An 18,776-nucleotide genomic window follows, 5' to 3' on the forward strand; every position below is an offset into this window, starting at 1 on the left:
CTTCAAAACCACTGAATCCTATAAGTTTGATAATGTAATTCCTCTTCAGACTCTCCCTGTCTGGTAAACGCACAGTCCTTTCAAGCTCTATACCCCCAGAGGTTTTCTTTTGTAAATGTGGATTCTCCATACCTAAACCGAGGTAACTCAGATGATATCATTAGGGATTATTTCCCCAGACATTATAAAACTCCTCTAGAGCAACAGGGGACATTATACAGAGAAAACTGATAGAAACATGATGATTAGTGGTTGCAGGTAGAAATAGCCTCAATTCAAGAGGTCAAACATGTTGGGAATCACTGATAGAGGATCAACCTTTGGCAATATTTGAATCATTTTGCTCAGGTGACTGTTGCAGTATCTCAAAAATGATGTCTGATTTAAAAAAAAAAATCCTTTTATTAGAATGTTACAAATGAAGATCACCTGACACCTGACTTGCAGCAAAACACAGTGTTCTTCAAATCATAGTACTGCAAAAAAAGCAGCAGAATTGTCATTTAAGCCTCAGTTGGATCCTCCTAAATCCCAGATCAGTAGCCTAATGCCAGATTATTTCTTGAATGTGTTCAGTTCTTATTGGCAGCACAATGCCAGTGAAAAGAAAAGAAAGCTGCATCTACAGCACAGAGATGAAGTGCTCTTAAAATTGCATAATCTGCACATTCATATGAGAAAGGCGGTGGAAACAAGACCACTTTAGATGGCAGTGAGTGGGCTTTGACGAAGAGAGTGATCCGCAGAGGCTGAGTCACCGGGACCTGAGAGCTTATTCTGCTGACTGCCCACTTAGATAGCCTTTAATACACAAAGAACCAAGAAAATCAGTTTGAGACAGGTTTTTTCCACCCACCAGGTACAAAACGCTCAAATGCAAGGAGGACAAATAGACTATAGCACTAACACAGTCTCCTGCTCTCACCTGTGTTGTGTAAAACAAAAAAAGTATTCAGTACTGTAATGTATTCATAGGGTTGATGGAGGGAAGTTTCTTCTGATACTGAAGCATTAAATAGGCAAATATGAAGCTTTGGAGGAGTAAATACCTCAAGCTCAGCTATTAGATTACAAATCCACATTAGTCATTTGCGATTTTCTGGTATGTGTTTGTATTTCTGACTGTGTTTGTGTGGGAGGATGTAGATAGCAGCAGTATGGGCTGTCTTTCTCTGTCCATCTACTTGAGCACTGACATCATGGGAGAGGATTTATGCCTCTGCTGTTTTTGACAACCTATGTCATGTGACTGTACAGGACTGAAGTGTTGCTGTTTGGTTCTGTGGCAGACTTGCATTGCCATAAGCAAACCAGACAAAATAGACAAAGGTATTGAGTGAAATGTCTTGACTAGTAAATAGATGAAATTTGGTACAAACATTCACGTCATTTTTTTGGTTTATGACTAAAAACTGGTAAAATAAAACAATTTCCCATCAGCCTCAGCTGTACTTTTACCACTAACTTTGCAAATGTTAGCATGCTAAAACACTAAACTAAGATGATGAGCATCCTCCTGAACCTGCTCACATTTTTTTGATCATATTAGCATGTTGACTTTAGCATTTTACTCAAAGTATCCGCGTCACAGAGCTGCTGTAATTTGTCTGTAAAGTACTCAGATCCTTTACTTAAGTAAAAGTACTAATACAGCAATGTAAAAATACTCCATTACAAGTAAAAGTCCTGCATGAAAAATCCTACTTAAGTAAAAGTACATAAGTATTAACAGCAAAATGTAAATGTAAATGTATCAAAGTAAAAGTAGTGGTTTGGTCCCTCTGACTGATATATTATTATATATAACATCATTATATTATCAATACTGAAGCATCAATGTTTAAGCAGCATGTTACTGTTGTAGCTGCTGGAGGTGGAGCTAGTTTGAACTACTTTATATACAGTTAGCTAGTAGTGGTTCCCAACCTAGGGATCTGGCCCCTCTGAAGGGTCACCAGATAAATCTGAGAGGTCGTGAGATGATTAATGGGAGAGGAAAGAAGAAAAACAAAGTTCTGGTACACAAATCTGTTTTCAGTTTTGTTTTGTTTTTTACTTTTTCTCTAATCTTTGATTTTTGGTGAAATATAGGATCATTTGAACATTTATTGAAATGAAACCATATGAGAAGTTTAGAAGGAAAAATCACTATTTGGTGGAGCTGTTGACAACTCATAGATATCTGAAATGTGACCCGACCACACACTGCTTTTTGTAATACGCCAAAAACTAGAAAGTTTGGAAACCACTGGTTTCATCTTTAACAATGTGTTGTATTTTAAAAGCTTGTTATATTATCCTTTGTGTCAAAACTTCATCTGAAAAGTAACTAAAGCTGTCAAATAAATGTAGTGAAGTATAAAGTACAATATTTCCCTCTGAAATGTACTGGAGTGGAAGTATAAAGTAGCATCAAATGGAAATACTAAAGTAAAGTCTAAATGCCTCAAAATTGTACTTAAGAACAGTACTTGAGTAAATGTACTTAGTTACTTTCCACCACTGAGGCCAGCTGAGTATAAACTAGATATAGAGGAGGTCTTACAAGCCATGGGCCCCATTTCACCAAAGTTGCAACATATAAGCTGTGGTTTGCAACAAGATTTCTACTCCTATTGATTTTGACATGTTAAACTAATCAGAAAGCATCCGTTACTTGCTGTCCATGCATGAGCATGCAAGAGCTCTTTAGCACTCAGAAATGTATCTGCAATTTGCATCTAACTTTCATTTGTAAAATATGTCTTTGCTGAAAAAAAACAGGCCCCTGATTTTTAGCCCAACCATTAAATGAGGTGCCTCTGGTATATGTAACCCACAACTTAACAAAAGCATTCAGATTCACTCAGATATGAAGCAAACATCACTGCAGCAGAGATTTAAATTACATTCACATTATTTACATAAATTGAGAAAAATCAAAAATGGGGCCATGGCTTGTCTAATATTCATTTACAGCCTAAAGACATTTAGTTAATTAAGGCTTCAATCAGTCCTGCCTTATCTCCAATCTTCCTTTGTGCAGTCTGATTAATTTAAACCAACCACATTAGGTCATTTGTAAAATCTTTTTTAGGAGATTTTCCTGAAAACTGAATAAAGTTATTCCAGGACCACGCTCAATCAGTCATCCTGAAATTGGACTTTGGTGAGGAACCTTTCCTGCAATTCACCACTGTGATTAATCTGAGCTGTTACATGGTTGCTTATTCAAATATTCTGTTCACACACAAAAAAACATATATTCATAATTTTCTGGTGTGAGATCCAGCTCTGAGTGCGTGTCCAGACCACTTCACACATCAACCTGCAGGGATGTGTGTGTCCCTACTTGTCCAGCTGGTGGAGTTATGTAATCTGTATTCTCATGATGTAAGACTTTTGGGTAATTAATCACCACGCACATATATAGGACTGTGTGGTAAGTGTCACTAACAACCCCAGATGCCGGTGAATCACTTGGTGTTGAGTGTGTGCTTTGTTCATGTCAACTGAAACTGCAAATTTGTGACTCTTCTCTTCTGAACTTTATTGTTCAGAAGAGAAGAGGAGGGTCATTACCTGCTGTTTACCTGTCTCACTATCTAAAACATAAACTTTACAGAAATATACTTTTATACTATCATGATGATAGTGACAGTGGAGACGGCAGTAAAATGAAATGTCAGTGCACATCTGGTAGACAGGTGTGTAGGAAAGTCTGAATTCCCGCTCACTGAAACAACTTATCAGGCCAATATGTTGTGTAATATAAGACTATTTACTTATTTTCACAGTAATTCACTTAACAATTTGTTTTTCTTTAAGTTTATAACGATTATTACCAATTTGGATATGAGACTCAGACTGGTTGTGGTCTGATCTTCATACCCCTCCCATCCTTTATTTGGAAATACTTATTTTGCATTGGCCATTTCCAAATTCTCTTCTTTTATATGGAAGCCAATTTCTGCCAGAAAAAGAAAAAATAGATATAATGTTGTGCATGATAAAAACTAAAATACTCATATTTTAATTATTAAGTATCTGATGAATGATCAGACACTTAATTATGACACAATAAGATAATCAATTAATTAAACTTTCATGGTATAGTTGTTATGTAAATTGTTTGTATTTTGTGCTGCTTTGTATGTACTTTTTTATTGAGACTTGTGTTTTGGGCTTAAATGTATGTGTATGTATGGTTGAGTCTTGTGCAGTTTCATATGTATTTTACTGTTGAGTTATATGTATTTTAAAGGCCCATCTAGGAATGCACGTTGCAAACTAGCTTAGGCTATAAATGCTGTGGTATGTGGCATTAGTTCATGCTATAAACTTGTCCCTATACAAATAAACATTAAATAAATAAACAAGTTTTTAATTAATTTTAATCATATAATTTTATTTAGTATGTGAAATTTTGACTTAAACAGAAGTATTTTTATTTTTCATTTTTATTATGCTTATTTTTACATTTTTATTTCTTTTTTTGTTGGCGGTAATGGGCTTCCATACCCTTTCCACAGTTCTTCAGCAACATTGTCTAGTTTTATGGATTTTTAAAAAATCAATTTAGGCCTTTTTCACAGCACTTTGACTTATCATTGTAGGAAAAACACTGGTGTTACTGATAACATTAACAATGTCTCCGTTCTTATCAAGTTTCCCAGAAAGCCATGAGAGTGTGACAGTGAGTCAGCATGAACAATATACCTGTACTTCTTCTACTGTGACGTGTGAAAATGTCTTTTGTCAAAAAGACCTTTTACTTATAGCGTAATTGCCTCAGGTGTAAATTGACTCCTTAATTGGTTGTTGCAGCTTGTGGCTCTGGTATAAAAATAATCATTCAGAAATTTCATATAGTGAGTTTTATTTCTGACAAAGGTCTGTTACTGAACCGTTGCATTTTCGATCATGTTCCTTCAGAAAGTGCGTGGTAATTCAGACTTTCTTTACTCTAATAAAATCAGATCAGCTAGTTTAGTCATCATGCCTGGGGTCACAATGGCAAATAAAATAAACCAAATTTCTTGAGTTTACTTCTATTGGTCCACTGGTTTCAAGAAAATGAACATTTGTTTTACACAGAGGAAATCTATGCCTGTGCCCTTTGAGTGCAAGTTGTATTAATATTCAACAATGTAAATTTTGAGCAGTGGATCGATGAAATGCTCTGCAGGGTGCTGATGCTTGTCATCCTGAAGTCTAATTGCAGACTTGTAGGCATTATGCACAGAACACGCTGAAGACTGGAAACATTTCCATGTAATACACTGCTGAATTTAAGTATGCCCCTCCTCCTAATGAGATGGGTTTTTGTACAATCAAACATCACTCACAAACCGGCATCATTTCTGCACTGAAAAGATTCTGGGAGTTTTGTGTGTATACAGATGACATGTCAGCCTGTCCTTGGGGCAAAGCATTGGTTTGGATGATAGAGGTAGCTGGACTGAACAAGAGATGTAATGTCTCAGCTGATGGGAGCTTGGTACTGGATAAAGTCTCGGTTGTGGTGATTTAAAAGGATGTTTTGATAATAAGTGACAGACTACTTCTAACCTTACTGTGTGTGGCAGTATTCCTGAAGCCTGCCTGCACGTTCCTGTGGAGACACCACCAGATATAATCAGACTAACAAGCTCCCCTTAGCAGCACAGTCCGCTGTCTTTACATGGATGACCTGAGCGGCTGCATGATTAACTTATAGAGCGTGCAGTTGAATGAGCAAGGGACAAGATGTCATCAAATCTGATCTACAACAGCAATTATTAAGAGACTATTCTTAAGTCTAAGTGCACGTATTAGTGTTTGCTTATCTGCACGTGTGCATCCATGTGACAGGGTGCAATCGTGTACATATTTGTATGTACCCTATGAAGCTGGGGGCATTCATTTCAAGAGAAAGAACAGAGCAGGAGTACTCAGCCATTCAGACACGTCACACATTACATGAACCCTCTCCACTGTCTGCTTAGGGCTGGCTGGCCTGGGCCAACCTTAGCCCCTGCACTCTCCAACACCAGATGTAGGTCGCTGAGTGCTGCAGGGGCTGGGGGATGTGGTGTCTATGTGTGTGTGGTGTGTGTGGTGGTTGTGTAGGGGGGGTGGGGGGTCATCAACAAGGACATGGCCCCCAGCACACTGTCTCCATTGCTGTCACATTGCATCGTCACAAACAGGCCACATGAAGCCTGACAGCACGGCAGACCAGAATCAGGGGACTCTCACTGGTCTCTTACTGTGGCTCTCTCTATTGTTTTCCTTCTGTTATGCTCTCCGTGCCTCACTTTGCATTAACAGCTTATTAATTAAAATGTGATAGGCGATGGATTTGATTATAGGGGGCACTGAAAGGGTTCATAAGCACCTCTCCATTAAGTAATAAACCAAAATAATGTTTTTTTTTTCTCAATGCTGTAATGAAAAACTGTTCTCTCCCTGAAATCCTAATGTTTATTGCTGCACTAACAAGATGAGTACAAATGGATGAGTAAGGCATTCTCAGTGCTCTGTGGAAGCTGAATTAACATTTTGACCCCTGGATTAGTAGCTGTGTTTAATTGATTAGACTCTTTGTGAAGACGCCTACTGCTGCTGCTATTATTATTAGTCATTTTTGCCCACTGCTACCGCTATTGTTATTAGTCATATTTCTATTATTATTGTTACTATTGTTGTTTTTATGCTTTTCTGTGTCTCTCTCCCCCATCTCCCCCTCTCTCTTTCTCCTTCAACCCAACCGGTCAAGGCAGATGGCTGCCCACCCAGAGCCCGGTTCTGCCAGAGGTTTCTTCTCGTTAAAGGGGAGTTTTTCCTTGCCTCTGTCGCCAAGTGCTTGCTCATGAGGGAACGTTGAACATCTATGAATTAAAAAGTACGGTCTAGACCTGCTCTATGTAAAAAGTGCCCTGAATTTACTTCTGTTGTGATTTGATGCTAATATAAATAAAACTGACTTAACTTAAAGGCTGTAAGGAGAAATCTTTTCATCTGAAACTCTAATAATTAGCTGCATCCCAACTCCATACCACATATGAATTATAAGACAGATTTGAGTATGTAGTGTTCACACTTAAAAGTCAAACATACTCAAACAAGGACAGTATGCTAGCAGCTCTAGAGGCTGTACTCTACAGCTGTACTTCGAACTAACTGCTGACGTTAACATGTTAACATGCTCACAATGACAATTCTAACATGCTGATGTTTAGCAGGTATAATGTTTACCATGTTCACCATCTTAATTTAGTGTTTTAGCAATTGCTAATTAGCAAAGTACGGCTCAGTAGTATTTGGTAATGAGCTAAAGAGGAACTTTTTTTTATTTTGACCCAGTGGTGAGGCTGGATGAACGGTTAAGAGATGATGATTTATTTTTATTTATTTATTTATTTTGGTGACTAACTTTTTTTATTGCTTTTTTTCTCCCATGTTGTTTGGTAAAGACACAGGATACACAACACAAAAGGAATTGTCATGCAAAGAACATACACTCCATGTGAATCGAACCAAAACAACTTGACAAACAAAAGCAGCCTGTACCTTCCCAGCCCTTACACCCTATACCCCATGGCTGCAAAGAGAAAAAAAAGAAAAGAAAAACAAACAAATAAAAAAAAACTGAAAACAAACAACAACAACAAAAAAAGCAGACTACAGCTGCCAAGTTTACAAAACTATATGATCTATTTGTACGCACAGATTTAAATGTAAATAGCATATGTCTACCTTTGCAGAGTACAGGATCTTGAAATCCACAGTGGTCAGCCAGAAGGAAAAACAGGATGTTTTTTTGCCCTCCAAATCTGTTTACCCCCCTCCAAAAAAAAAAAAAAAAAATTAAAGGAGCATTTTGAGCTCTTGAGCAGCCTTCATCATTTCGTGAATAGATTCTATTTTTATTCTGTTTGTACCAGGGAACAAGAAGCTTCAAATGATAATACTTTGTAAAATAACAGTTTCCACTTAAATACGTTTGTGGGGTGGTTTCCATCTCATAACCAGGATTTGTTTTGTTGCTGTTAAGCCTGCAAACAAAACTTTCTTCTTATGTAAAGGTAGGGTTATGGCTGAATCATCATTCAATAGCATGATTTATGGAAAACAACGAACACTCACATCATATGGATGTAACTGATTTTTGGGGGGCATATAGTGCCTAAAGGGTTTTGAGTAATTCTTAATTGGCATCTTTTTCTTTGTGCTAAGTAAAATCTGTGAATTAACTTATAGTGCAGTAATTGGGTATTATAATTGAGAGGAGAAAGAGTCATGTTGTTCCATACTCTCTGCCAATATACACTGAAATCACACTCTTTTAGATTAACACTCTACAGCTACACAGCCTGCAAGTCTGTTCAATTTGTTTTGTAATTTTTTATACAGGTAAGACACAAAACCAAGTTTTGGGTTTACCACGGTCATTAAATGCAACAAAGGATGAAGTGCCAAGGGCTGATGCCAGGGGACACCATAGTTACACATCGCTGTACATGATTGTAGGTACATGAAGCGAAATGATGAAAGTTGTTACAGTTTACTCTGAGGGGGACATGAATGTGGGTACTATTTCAGGGCAATCAGTCCAATAGTTGTTGAGAAATTTCACTCAAAACCACAAATGTCAACCTCATGGTGGCACTATTTGAATAATAAGGAGATCTCTGAGGTCATTTAGGATTCATCCTCTGGAAACCATTAATGTCTCTGCTAAATTTCATGTCAATCCATCCAATAATTGTTGAGATATTTCAGTCTGGACCAAAGTGGCAGATGATAATGCCATCCATAGAGTTAAGCCACTAGCATGACTAAAAATTAAGATTGAGTAGTTAAAAAAACAACAACGATTGATTCTTTTGTGTGCTTGTGATGGATACTATTGTCCCACAATGCAATGCAAACAAGAAATGTGGGAAGCACTCATGCCTGCAAAAAATTTAAAAGAAATTGCAACAGGTGTTAAGACAAACAAAAAAAGAATATGTGTTCACACTGGACAGTAAAGTATAGGCTACTCAAAACAGTCAGATTGCGAACTAATAAAAAACATTTGAGCACGCAGATGGATACAGAAGAAATGAGGGAACACCTCACAGCTGGAAAAAAATCAAAACCAGTTGTAGATGGTGGTAAAACAGCTCCAGGAAAACCTCAGAAAACAATATATATATATATATATATATATATATATATTTGAAAACACTGTCTAATTTGATTAATGTTTGTATCACTTACTGTTAGCATAAAACAGTGTGTTGATTTCTTGTATACTAATTGCTAAACAGTCTACTATGAAGTATATAGTATGCACTTTATACAATTAATATGTAGTAGGACTTGCCACACACCTCATACTGAAGTCTTGTCTAATAACTGCAAAAACAGTATACTATGACAATTAGTATACAGTACATACTATAATCTCCTTTATTTCTGTTCAGCTCTTAAAAAAAAAAAAAAAGAAGAAAAAAAGAAATGTGACTTGTGCTGACCCTTAACTGTAATGTCATGTTCAATTCCTAGACAGTGACCTAATTCCTTTCTATACCATCACAACAGTTACATTTTGTTATTTCTTTGCCGATAAATCCCTGTTTTACTTTCTCTGTCTCCATCTCTGTCCGGCACATCCCCTCTCTGTGAAGACGCAGCAATCTAGGGTGAAGTTTCTCTAATCTAAACTGATTACAGAGATGGCAGCCTTCCCTGCTGTGTGCCAGTTTCAGCACATCCCCCCCACACACACACACACGTTCTCCCTAACCTCCTCTCCTCCCTCCCTTATCATCACAGCTGATTGCACTGTTGAAGTCCAAATGAACTGTTAACCCCATCTTCATCACAGCCTTAAATAGAAACCAGAGAATGGTATTCAGGCAGTGATAGAAACAATGCTGAGTGTTTCTGCGTTTGAAATGGATCAGTGGAGTGGGTCAATGTGTCCGAAGTCACCATTTCTCACTTAATTAAGATCCACTTTCAATGGTTAGAGAGACACAAGGCCTGACATCTTTAGGCAATGAGCTACATATGCCATAGCCAATGATGCGTGTAGTGATAATGTATTAATGATGGACATAAATATTTCAGTTGTTTTTCCACAATGTGAACTATTGGTCTTAGGCTCCTTTTGAGCTGAATTTCCCTCCACACACTCGGTGCAGACTGACATTAAATGCTGAAACTATGAAGCCGCTGAAATCTGGCTCCAATAAATTCTTGATTTCTGAGCCTGTGATAAGAGTTTTGATACAAGCATCATTACATCTATTAGGTAAAAAACAAATTGTTGATCTGTACTTTTAACATAAGGTTTGGCAATGCTGCAGATTTAATATTAGTCACTATTGAAAATATTTCTAAATGTGCTATATGAAGCGCCTTGACTTAAATGTGGTTTGGAATCAATCATATGCAATATGTCTAGCCAGTGGAGCCTGACCTTTTTGGCCCGTGTTGCCTTAAAAAACAAAAATAAAAAAATCAATGTCAATTTGTGTCCTCCTGTCACAAGTTATGGCCCTACTGTGAACATAAGTTGTGATTAGTTCAAACAAAGTGACTTTTATTGCTCAGATTATTATTTAAAAGGATTTTTTTTAGGCCTGAGGAGGGGTACATATACAATATTTTACAAGAAAAAAAAAAGCTACATTTAGAGAGAAGTCAGAAATAAAATCAACCTAATTTTAAGTGCTAGAAACATACCCTTATTTCTTATACTTTTAATCATCTCGTGACACCTGGGTTGGTAACCGCTGCTATAAACAATCTATAACATCAAAAAGCAGAGAATACTTCATGCCATTGTGCTGGTTTTGTTGACTGTTGAGTCTAATAACCTCACAAAAAAAGAAACCAATTAGGAAAATACACATTTATTGACAACAGTTCAGTTTGTATCGTCATATATCATTGTGACACAGAAAAATAAAGCTGCATTACAAATAGATTTTCTCTGGTAATTCAGATCCACTTCCCCAAACAATACTGTACTGTAGAATTCATTAACAGTCTGATATCTAAGCCTGTAAAGACAGAGGCAAAACTACCGTAACACAAAACAAACCCTCAGTTATAAAGTGATGATGAAATGTGGTTAAAAACAGCCAGCTTATCTGAAATATTAAAATGGAAATTTTCAGTAAGAGTTCCAGTATTGCTGAAACTAATGAGCGTTTTTGAGCCAGAGTTTTTCATTAGAGGATGAAAATTGGAAAACAAATATGCAACAGACAATTTAATACTATGATAGGACTGAGCAATTTGGGACAAAATAATTGTTCTGATAAAAAGAAGATTTTCTTCAGCTAGCAATATTTATCATGCTCCCTGTTTATGTTCGGAAAAATAACCTTTTAAGTTTTTTGTTTATAGTCATCAAAATGGACTACTGTATAAGGAGTCAAACAGGAACTGCCTTTATGAAATACTTATAAAAGTCTGGGAAAATCTGACTGACTATGTGCTTTGGAATAAAACTGTCACAGTATTAAAAACTGTTGACACAATTACAATGATGTATACTAAATTTCTACTGTTTATATTTTGCTCAGCCCTCAGAATATTGAGAGACTGTTACCATGAGTCATAAAAAAAAAAAAAAAAAAAAAATCAACTGTTGCACACTGCCACATATGGTATTGCAATGCAAGTTATAAAGATACTATAAATACTGTAAAACACCTGAGAGATTGCAGCAGAGATCAGTAACGGTCATAATGTGGTCTCTGATGATGGGAGTTGTATCCCTGGTTGGAGCCTGACTGATGCCCACTTCCATGACCCCAATGCCTGTCTCTGTCTTGCCAATGTTGCTGCCCATGATGCTCCCCTCTCCATCCCCGGTCTCCTCCCCAACCCCGGTCTCCTCCCCAACCTCGACCTCCTCCCCACCCACGACCTCCATGTCCACGACGGTCCTGGTACCTACAGGGAGACACATAAATCAACAAATGATCTTCAACAATAGCTACCATCATGATTACTGGACAATAAACTGGTTACCACTTAACAGTGGTGGAGGTAGTACTCAGATCCTTTACTTACTAAGTAAAAGTACCAATACAGCAATGTAAAAATACATCATTATAAGTAAAAGTCCAGCATGAAAAATCCTTCTTAAGTGAAAGTATTAAAGTATTAGCAGCAAAATGTACTTAAAGTATAAAGTAGCATAAAATGGAAATAGTCAAGTAAAATACCTTAAAATTGCACTTAAGTACAGTACTTTAGTAAATGTAGGCTACTTAGTTACTTTCCACCACTGCTACTTAAGTGCATTAAAAATCAGTTAATTAACTACAGATTAATCTTCAGGAATAAAGTTTTGTTGTTCTCTTTTTTGCTTTTACATAGTGTCTTTTTTAAGACTGTAGCTTTTTAGTTATTTTTTTTTATCATGAAGTACTTTGATACTTTGTTGTGATGTGATGATATAGAGAGGTACAATACAAAAACTTTACTTTGTTACTTACTGACCTGGATAAATGGAAAACAATACACCTCACCTCAAATTTGTATAGAGTATAGCCTGTTAAATATTTTGGAAAAAGGTCAAGAGACAAACAATGGTCACCTGATGCCTCACAAGGTAAAGGGGTAAATCAAGTCAAAAGATCTCTATGTGCATAGTTACATTCATGGTATACTACCTTTAGCTATAGAAACAGCTAATTTTGATGGTTTCCTTTAAGATAAAAGGCTTTGTTTCTTATGTGATGATATAGCAGTGTAAAATAATGTTCTTGTTTGATAAATGTTTCACCAGTACAACGGTATTTTTGGTGTTTTACAAGTCCCCTGTGGGCTGCACGACACAATAACACAACTAACACAACTGACCTGTTGTCCCTGCCTCGCTGGTTTCCACCTCCACGACCCCTCCAGTCCTCGACGATGGGAGGGGGGTCTGCTGGCCGGTTCACATACTGCTGGTATTCATGGTCCTCCGAGGAAAACCTGTGGGCAAACATCTCCTCGTAGGTCTGCTGTTTCTCCGTGGTCTCGGTCATTCTGCACTACAAGAAAAGCAGTTGTTGAAACACTGGATATCCTATCGATGTTTTCTGTGGTGTAGTGATGAATGACTGTTTTTACCGCCTGTATATAATGCGTGTGGTGTGCTGCAAGTCAAAACACTCTAAACCTGTACTGATCTGGAGGCAGTTAGCATTAGCAAAAGCTACAAACACAAATACCCTGATAAAAGCAGTTTCCTCAATGCTAGCGTTGTAAACACACCTTCTACGACGCGAAGACTTATCGTCTCCTCCTTCCTCTGGATTTTCAGAGTTGTTAGTTTTAGCTACTCATTAAATTAATACCCGATGTTTTGAAAAGAAGCATGGATGTATCCATGAAACGAACTCCTTTCCCGGTACTGCGCTGAAATGCTTCCCCCGGAACAGATGAACGTCTTTTCATGGTTCCGGGAGCGCGCGCACCTGCCACTGATTGATGGCTGTTACCTGTCCGTTAAAAAAACAAGACCAACGGTCAGTATCGGAGCGTTGAAACTCTGTCGTTATTTGATACCAACGGTTGACTTTAAACACAACTTAAAGCGACATATTTTTAACAAAACATGCCAGTAAGAAGCGCAGCTAACCGCTTAAATTTGCTGCCGTTATACCGTTATATCGCTTAATTAAGGAGAAAGTGCCAACTACTGGAATCCAACACAGTCGCTTAAAACATGTAAGTCCTGCTGAATTGACTGTTGTCGCTGTTGGTCGTTTTTAAACGCGTATCTTTTTTTAATATAAATTTACTTTCGGTTTGAATTGTGTCGTGCTTTCAGACCACAGTTTGGGTTTAACGCCACCACAGACACCACAGTTTTTTTTAAGTGTGGGTGGCTCTGGCAGAGGCGTGAGCAGGTGGAAGCCGCTCCGTGTCGCTGCTGCTGCCCTTCATATGAAACACAATCCCGGTGGGGAGGAAGAAACTCTGCCCAGCAAGCAAGCAAGCAAGCAAGCAGGGAAATTAACTTAATTCATCAGCGCCGGTTGTTGTAAGACAAGCGAGGAAGAAGCTAGTCCACAGTGGGAATTTACACTGCTGCACATCTGAAGAGGAAAAACAAACAAGCAGAGAGAAAAAAACTTCGTGAAATGACCAGAGCTCTGTGAGACTGAGCTTTAACAACCCGGTGAATCGAGTTTTCCGAAGAAGTGCTCTCATATTTCAGCTGTCGCTCTCAGCACCATAGAGGACCCGGCTCACGGGAAATGAACTCTTAGGACCGCTTATCATCTGCGGACTTTGACTGCGATTTAACACACATTTTTTTTCCACTATAAAAAAGGAGTTGTTCCTCAAGTCCGCGGCAATGGGGTGAGTAATCCAGAGAGCGCTGCCCTTCAGAGCGCCTCTCATGACACCTGCACTGACTGAAATGTTATGCGTGTGTGTGCGGTGAAAATACGGCAAAAAAAATACCTCTACAGTCTGTGTACCATTGCCTACTGCTTGTCTGTGTGTGTTACGAGCTGTGGAAGACCCCAGTTTACTCTTTTATAGGCAGATTATTTGGCAATGTGGGAAAATCTGAAGGTATAATTTTCGCTGTCTGTGAGATATTCTGATTTCATGTGTGAAAAGGCGAGATGCTTTATATATATATATATATATATATTTATGCTTTATATATATTTTTTTTAAAGATGGATTTATTTTTCTGGGTCAAAATTTTATGGGAATGTGGGTACTTCTGTTCCTCCTTATCTGCCTATAGGAATATGGCTTTGAGAGGGTTATGATATGGAGGTGTCAGAGTCAACACTGCCCACTAACAAGGAGAGATGGTACTTCTGGGAGTGTGTGTGTGTGTGTGTGTGTGTGTGTGTGTGTGTGTGTGTGTGTGGTGTGTGTGTGTGTGTGTGTGTGTGTGTGTGTACTCCCACAGCTGTTTACAGGGTACAGAACATTATTTTGCCTCCATAGTCTACTGTGGTGTGAATATTGACTCTGTGGCTTCAGTGCCATAGTTATGCAATCATCAGCTGTCTTCAAATGAACATACATTATTAAGTTGTTGGTGTTTTGTCTCTTTCTGGAGTACCTGCTCCCGTTTATGTGGCTTTTATTTCACTTAGAAATCACAACAGATGAGTTTAAGTATTTTTTTTGCGTAGATCAAACCTGTACCTGAATGATTTATGACAGCGTTATGAATATTTCCATTCATGACATTAAGGAACCTTTAATTTCTGTAAAAGTATGAGGTCAGGTGTGAATAATTAACATCATTAATGTTCAGTAATTCAGTTTAAAGTGCCACAGCGCTTCTGTTTCCCTGAGCATTGTTTTTTTTTTGCAATGTGTAACAAACCAGTTCAACAGTCCTGACTCCTTCTCAAAAGTTTGGCATGCTCACCCAGCAGGTTTGAAATGGAGTCGGTGACGTTGTGTCATGAAACTGGCCCAGTGGACCAGCAGCAGACAGCCAGTCACACCTCCTGACAAGAGACAGGAGGCAACAAGTTTCCTTTTTCCAGTTCCCCGGTTTCAGTCAGTGCCAACCTGTAGTATCACTTGACAGCTGAATAGTTTCTGGAAGGTCGAAACAAACGGCTTCCCAGGATCCAGCCGTTCATTCTTTAAAGCCACTGTTCATTGTCACATGCTCGCAGGAATTTGTTTACGGCTGCAACTAGTGATTGTTTTCATTATTGAATAATCTGCTGAATATTTTCACAGTTAACCAGTTAATCATTTAGTTTGTAACAAGTAAGAAAATAGTGAAAAATGCCTATCACAAGTTCTCAGGGCTCAATGTAATGTATCCAAATTGCTTGTTTTGACTCACCAGCAGCCCAAAACCAAAAGCTATTCAATTGACAATCATACATTTTTGCCTAAGAAATTACTTAAATGATTAATTATCAAAAATATTGACAGTTTGTTGTTGTTGCTTGAATAATCATTTCAACTCTTCACTAATTTTGTTTTTATTTATTTGTTTCTTTATTGCATCTATAAAAAAAAAGTGAAAATTAAGATTGAGTTCTCATACATGCTTAATTGTGCAATATACTACTTCCTGATTACACTTGGTAATTATGCAATGTGTCCCGCCCTAACTGACAAGTCAATATAGATAAGAATGAGTGTGTGTGCGTGTTTGGCGTAGGAAACTATGGATCGTTTGTCGTGTTTTGGCAGGATTTAGGCGTCCCTTTGGCCCTGAAGCTCTTGGCTCCTAAGTGGAGTTATAGATTAACTATAAGTCACCTAACACACATTAACAGCTCCAGTGTCTATCTTCCTGTCATAAGCCTTTGATCATGTCAACTACTATCACTACCCTTTTTGACCTTGACTCATTTGTTATTGATCATGTAATTTCTGCATGATTTATAAAGCACAACGCTGGATATATAAATCCAAATTATAACATTGTATTTTAAAAGCATGCCCAATTAATACATATGTAAATCAAGATTGCTGAATTTAAGAGAGGTTGATGAGATTCTGATAAGAAAGTGATGCTAATTGTGTTTTTAAGTAGAGTTTCACAGCTTAAGCGCTGCATCTCTTTCCCTACTGGAATTATCACAAAATAAAGCTTAGATTGCCAGAAAGCCCTTTCTTACTGAATAAGCACTCACACAGACAGCAATGCAATCAGCATATTGCTATTTAAAGTAAGCCATGCTGGGAGCAGCCCTAACACAGGGATAGATGATAATCTCCTGGCTGGCCAGAGAATGACAGCTAAAGGCTTAACACTCATTGATTAGGCTCTGTGACATGTGACATGGCAGTAGGTCTCTTGGCTGCCCAGACAGGAGAATGGATCGTAATCCTAATCGGAGTGTGTGTCCTCTGTCTGTGCCTGGAGGCTCGAGGTGAACGTGGAAGAGGTGTGGTTGGGGATTGGATGCAGGTCTTACTGTTAAAGAAACATGAGTAAATGAAAGGGGACAGACTGATGGCGGATTGGACGTCTCCTCACCAGATGGTTGAGGCCTAGGAGGCCATCTGCTGCCATGCTGTGCTCCTGTGGAGGCTTCCTCACTTCCTTTTCCTCCGAGCTCTCAGATTAAGTCGGGCTCTGCAGCCCGCTGCCTTAGTGTGGTGGAGGAGAACCCGCTGTGGTTCTGCTTTGAATCTGGCCTGTTGCCCTTGTTGCATGGGGATTCTGTCTCTGTCTCCCCATTTAATGAGCTGGCATGAAGTACTGTTCAATATACTATATGATGCCAAAACAATGAAGGTCACCTTAATAATATATAACCTAAATAATAATGGCATAAAAAATAAATAAAATATTGTTACTATTTCAAACAGACAACCGTGAGATTGAATTTGTCATTAAAATGCATATGTATGATGCAAATATAGTAAAAAAAAAGTGACATGACATGAAATTAGGCAGCAGCTAATGATTTTAATCTAGCTAATATTTTTCAAAGCATCCTCAGATGATTAAAGGGATAAAATAAGATAAATATATTTGTTACACAAAATAATGTTTATTTTCTCATAAAATCTTTCAAATGAAACAATCTGATAAGGAAAAAAAAAAGATCACTTTCAGTTGAACTGCTCACAACTCGTGCTATGAGGGCTCACAAATGGACGTTTTCATTTTAAGGGACCACAAGCTACAAGGTCTAGAACCACTGGTCTATACTGGTTTAATATCCCATCAGGAGTTCTGTGAGCCCAATGTGACAACTTCAGATTGCTTGTTTTGTCTGACCTACAATCCCAAACCTAAAGAAAAAAGTTATATAAAAACAGAGAAAAGGAGCAAATGTTTGACTTTTTTGCTTTAAGAATTAAGTGACTAATCGATGGTGAAAATAGTTGATTAATTTTCTGCTGGTGAACAAATGGTTTGACTAAGCGCTTCAGCATTAAAAGGAAATGTGATAAAAGTCATTAAATATGTGAAGTATTTTAATATTTAATGAAGATTAACCAAAAAAAAGTTTTTAAATAACTTGTACTCACTTTTTCGTCTTCAGACCTTCATCATGACCATCATTTATTTTACCTGATGAACTTCTGACTGAGGACTGAAATGTTCACCAAGTGAAGACAATGATCTTTTTTTCTTTTCAGTCTTGAGTTTTTAATCCAATGCACCTCTTCATTTAGACTTTCTGTCGTGCAGAAACTTTCCAGTAATAGCGAACAATCTAATGAAGTCAAAACGCCTTAAAACAACACTTTAATGATCAAGAATACCGTTAATCAAATGAGATATTTGCAACAGTGATATCAAGTCACTGGTAGTCTTGGAATATAGGCCACATTTAAGTAAAATGCAGTGATGTTGTATACTTGCTTATCCTGTTCTTATCCTGTCAGCCTGTGCAGCACATAATCTAATAAAGAAGAAAAGCCTTAAACTAACCTTTTTAACTGATGAATAACGCTGACAATAAGAACATTCTCATTAAGTCACAGTTAAGCTGAGACAGTAAGCGACTTTTTGTAAATATCAGGAGAAGAGGATGAAGGCATAATGCATGCTGCGGTATCTGAGGGCAAACCTGCCCTTCTTTGACCCCCCCACCATCATTAGTAGAACAGCGTGTTTATTGCAGTGAAAGCCCAGGTGGTGTTGTAGTGATGATCCCATAGAGCTTTGCTCTCCTGCGCACTTTGATCATTCAGTCAGACAAAACGCTGCTCTCCCTAATAAGGCAGCTCTGCTCTCCAGCGGGCCTCGCAGGTAAAAAAATGAGAGAGAGATAACCCCAACTCTGTTCATCTGCCATATGAACAGGATTATACCAGCTAATGAGAATTCAAGCTATTAAATT

The 18,776-nt window shown here is 37.9% G+C and overlaps 2 protein-coding genes across 5 annotated transcripts in view; one reads left to right on the forward strand and one right to left on the reverse strand.

Annotated features, from left to right (window-relative positions):
• Positions 1-10,855: 10,855 nt before the first annotated feature.
• Positions 10,856-13,390, reverse strand: LOC122983593 (RNA guanine-N7 methyltransferase activating subunit-like). 2 transcript variants are annotated; one of them, XM_044353509.1, is made up of 3 exons: positions 13,237-13,390; positions 12,838-13,013; positions 10,856-11,922 (listed from the first exon to the last, which is right to left on the reverse strand). In XM_044353509.1, exons 2-3 carry the CDS (start codon positions 13,005-13,007, stop codon positions 11,700-11,702), a joined length of 393 nt encoding a protein of 130 aa, XP_044209444.1. In that variant the 5' UTR covers positions 13,008-13,013; positions 13,237-13,390; the 3' UTR covers positions 10,856-11,699. The 2 variants fall into 2 exon arrangements, with proteins under 2 accessions (XP_044209444.1, XP_044209433.1); XM_044353498.1 differs by having other exon boundaries at positions 12,838-13,008; positions 13,237-13,388.
• A 123-nt stretch (positions 13,391-13,513) lies between these two features.
• The window catches only part of homer2 (homer scaffold protein 2), a 32,513-nt gene continuing 27,250 nt past the window's right edge, over positions 13,514-18,776 (forward strand). Inside the window, exons 1-2 of one of the 3 annotated variants that reach the window (XM_044353473.1) lie at positions 13,514-13,692; positions 13,796-14,331. In XM_044353473.1, coding sequence (XP_044209408.1) covers positions 14,327-14,331 — 5 coding nt within the window. In that variant the 5' untranslated portion in view covers positions 13,514-13,692; positions 13,796-14,326. The other 2 variants (XM_044353481.1, XM_044353464.1) reach the window with 2 other exon arrangements.

The sequence above is a fragment of the Thunnus albacares genome, chromosome 1 (assembly GCF_914725855.1).
Source record: "Thunnus albacares chromosome 1, fThuAlb1.1, whole genome shotgun sequence".
NCBI lineage: Eukaryota > Metazoa > Chordata > Actinopteri > Scombriformes > Scombridae > Thunnus > Thunnus albacares.

Bases quoted from the DNA above. Each gene is read 5' to 3' on its own strand.
- LOC122983593 (XM_044353509.1), bottom strand. From the start codon at position 13,007: ATGACCGAGACCACGGAGAAACAGCAGACCTACGAGGAGATGTTTGCC. The intron at 11,923-12,837 runs GTCAGTTGTGTT...GTCTCCCTGTAG, and splicing joins CAGCGAGGCAGGGACAACAG to GTACCAGGACCGTCGTGGAC.